Here is a 3,519-nt window from a genome sequence, read left to right as displayed (position 1 = left end):
TTGATTTTATTATTAAACTCAAGCCGAAGTCAGAGTAACCCGGATATTATTCAAACTTGAGCTTAGAAGTTGAAGCACACTAAAACTCCAATCTATGTAACACGCTCGAATTCTTATTAGAATTTGGCCTAATTCGAATTCGGCTCGGTCCAACTACACTACTGCCCATCGATCAAATGTAAATTTGCATTTGATGAGTCAATAATTTAGAAAACTTATTTCCCAAAGTTAAAAAACATGTGAGAGTTTGTACTAAGAATTTGAAATAATTGTAACCGACTAAAGTCTAATAGACTGATTTTAATTTTATTGCAGGTGTGTATTTTTTATTTTAACGGATCCGGTGCACTCCGCTGATCACCTTGGTGTCTGCACTTAAGTTTCAAAATTATTTGCGAAGGATTTTTCTCAGCTGTTTTTCATTGCTGATACATTGCTTGTCGATTGATTCGGTTAGTTTTTCGTATCTGATTGCTATTACTATTGATTTTTAAACTCTTGTTATGATTCTAAACTTTTCTTATGTGGTGAAGTTTTGTGTATAGCTCTTGAACCTTGGCAAGAAATTACATTGGCGAAGCAGGTCAAGTACCGTGACTCCCATGTTGACTCCCATGGCCACTAGTTGTTTACATTAAACCTTTTTTGTTGCATGCAGACTCTGTTTCAAATTTGTACTTCAATTTCATTTAGTTCAAGCTCTGTTCTGCTTCCATACCACATTATGTTTGACCAAATTTCATTTCAAATTCAAGTCGTCAACATTTTGTTGGCTATTATAAGTGACCTTGGGCAAGCTGGGGATGTCCGCTTCTCTCAAGTGTTTCATGGCCATGGCGGCGAGTTGAATAAAGTTCTATTTTTCAGTGATATGATGATCTTTCATGCAGCTTAATTGCTTGAGTTATTGAAGCTTAGTTGATTTTATATGTGGCAAGTTTATTAGGATGTTATTAAATATTGCAATAATAATTTGCTTGAACAGAAGTCAAGTAAATTAAATATGGTTTTTGCATGAATCTAGTTGTGATTTGACTTCATTCTATTTGTTCATAATTTGAGTACAATGGCTGTTCTTTTTTGTTTTACAGCATGGAGAAGGCAAAGGAGAATATTTTACTCATAAGCGTAAAGTATCAATGGTTTTACTGCAGTTTTTGAAGATGAAGAAATAGAAAAACTTCAATTGATTCAATTTTATTAGTGTTTTATGTTTTATTTTACTCGTACACTTTAAAGTATCAATTGTTATAAGTGGTCTTAGAAGCTTTGCAATTCTATATACATATTTCATGGCTTTTATTTTGATATATTCAAATTTTAGTATTGCAATATCAGATATTTTTAAGACCTACATTTTGTTGTAGTTCATAGGGGTATCATAACCGCCTCCAGAGTCAATCTGGTTTAACTTGTCGAACCGCCTCCATAGATCAAATTTGTTGTAGTGATAAACAAAAACAGTGGCCACAGCTAAGAAATGTCAATATAAATCCTACTTGCAGCTTCTATTCGTGATAGAAAGGGAAGATTCATTTTTCTAAAAACTTAAAAAAGATTACTCGAGGAGGTCGTATAGCATCAACAACAGCAACATCTTACAAACTAGACATTAAACAAAATGGGTAGCCTCCAATTGGACTGTGCAACAACCAAATTGAACCGCAATACCGAACCTAACTGAAATTTTAATTTTAGTTAAGTTTTATGGTTTAAACGATTTGATTCGGTTTTTGTCAACCTAGAAATTTGATATTCGGTTTTCAATTCGGTTTTAGGTTCTTACAAACCAAACCGACCGAAAAAAATTGAATAACAAATATTTTTATTTTTTTTGAAAAAATTAAAATTAATATGTTTATTTCATCTTTAGTCTTTATTTTTTAATTATATCTAATATATAAGTTAACAAATTTATTATAATAGATAAAACACACTAATAATATATGCAAAGTTATTATTAATTAATAATTTATTAATTTTTTATATAAAAAAACTGGAAAAAAATAATTTTAAAAATTTGGTTTTAAATCAAACCGAATAAATACAAAAAAATTTGGTTTTTTAATTTCGAATTTAAACCAATTTCTATATCGTTTTGCTTTTAGATTTTCGCCCAATTTTGATTTTTGATTTTTTCGGTTCGGTCGACCAAACCGACCGATTGCACAACCCTAGCCTCCAATACATTCCATGATGCAAAGTATAAAACATGCAAACATAAGTTTTCTCCGAGCTTTTCTTATGAATAATAATAATAATAATGCTCATGCGTCATGTTTTACATAAAAGGATAATTACAACTTTTATTATACTTAGTGTGGCCTTTACAGTCTTAAAAATACAATAATTAACTTAAGCTGGTAACGAAATAAGATATGAGAAAATAATCAGAACATAATAGCATTCTATCAAAAAAAATAAAATCAGAACATAATAGCAATTGCGAATCAAATTCTCTGTTGTATTGTATATGCGATGAAAACAGAATAAAACTTAAATGTTTTAGCAAAATATATCATCCTTCTTGATTCAATCTCTTAAGATCAAGAAAATGCAACTTTTAACATCAAGAAAATGCAATCTACTTACAAAAGATTAACCAACACAGATCTATAAACCCACTAAAGCTAAGAAACAATCACTGCGCATACTGGGAAGTTCTTTGATACACTAACCTTTTTCAAGAAAATGAATAGAACCAGAGCCTTTCTTGATTAAATCACTTAGATCCTTTTTCAAGAAAATGAATATAACTGAATGAGAGACCTTTCTTGAATCAGTCTTTCATACTAACCCTATCAAGATTCAAGAATGCACACGCATCTACATGGACCGTAACAATTAAATTCACATAAAGAAAGGTAATCCCACTGTATAATCGTGAATGACGAGATGGCGGTTATTGCGGGCGCGGGACAAAATAACGGCAACGCCGGGTTCAGCTTCATCAACGGTGGGAGGAAAAGGAGCCGGTACTCCGATAGCGGGCGGACCACGAGGATCAGGCGGATAAACGATAGTCGGAGGCGGACCATGAGGATCAGGCGGATAAACGATAGTCGGAGTCGGACCATGAGGATCAGGCGGATAAACGATAGTCGGAGGGGCAGGAGGGGGGACTTCAACCGGAGAGGGGAGTGCAACCGGAGGCGGAATGCGCGGAGGCCGTGGGAAGAAGTAGACAAGACTCCTCGCATCTGTAGTTTCAAAGTTCATTTGAGACCGGTGATGGTTTGAGTTCATTGCATTATTTCGGTACTGGTTGTTAGCGACTGAGGATAAAAAAATTTCCATCGGAGAAAGAAGACTGGGAAGAAAATGTAAATATGGTTTAGGAATAGTTTCTGAAATTTATTTTGATTTTCTCCGTATATATACACACAAAGATGGGCTTGGGCTGATTATAATTTGGCTTTTTTTTGTTGCTGGATAGTAAAAAATAGGGAAAAGTGGAAAACTACCTGATTTTGTTAAAATAATCTCAAAAATACTTATATTCTTTTTTATTTGCGGACA

General features: G+C 33.2%; 1 protein-coding gene across 1 annotated transcript; it reads right to left on the bottom strand.

Annotated features, from left to right (window-relative positions):
* Positions 1–1,351: 1,351 nt before the first annotated feature.
* Positions 1,352–3,246, bottom strand: LOC130015488 (uncharacterized). The gene is made up of 3 exons (XM_056105739.1): positions 2,875–3,246; positions 2,679–2,733; positions 1,352–1,473 (listed from the first exon to the last, which is right to left on the bottom strand). The coding sequence occupies exons 1-3, from the start codon at positions 3,244–3,246 to the stop codon at positions 1,352–1,354; spliced, it is 549 nt and encodes a 182-aa protein (XP_055961714.1).
* Between the last annotated feature and the right edge of the window lie 273 nt (positions 3,247–3,519).

This window comes from Mercurialis annua, linkage group LG5 (genome assembly GCF_937616625.2).
Source record: "Mercurialis annua linkage group LG5, ddMerAnnu1.2, whole genome shotgun sequence".
Lineage (NCBI taxonomy): Eukaryota > Viridiplantae > Streptophyta > Magnoliopsida > Malpighiales > Euphorbiaceae > Mercurialis > Mercurialis annua.
Note: the sequence above shows the minus strand (reverse complement) of the source record. Positions and strands in the feature narration are given on the sequence as shown.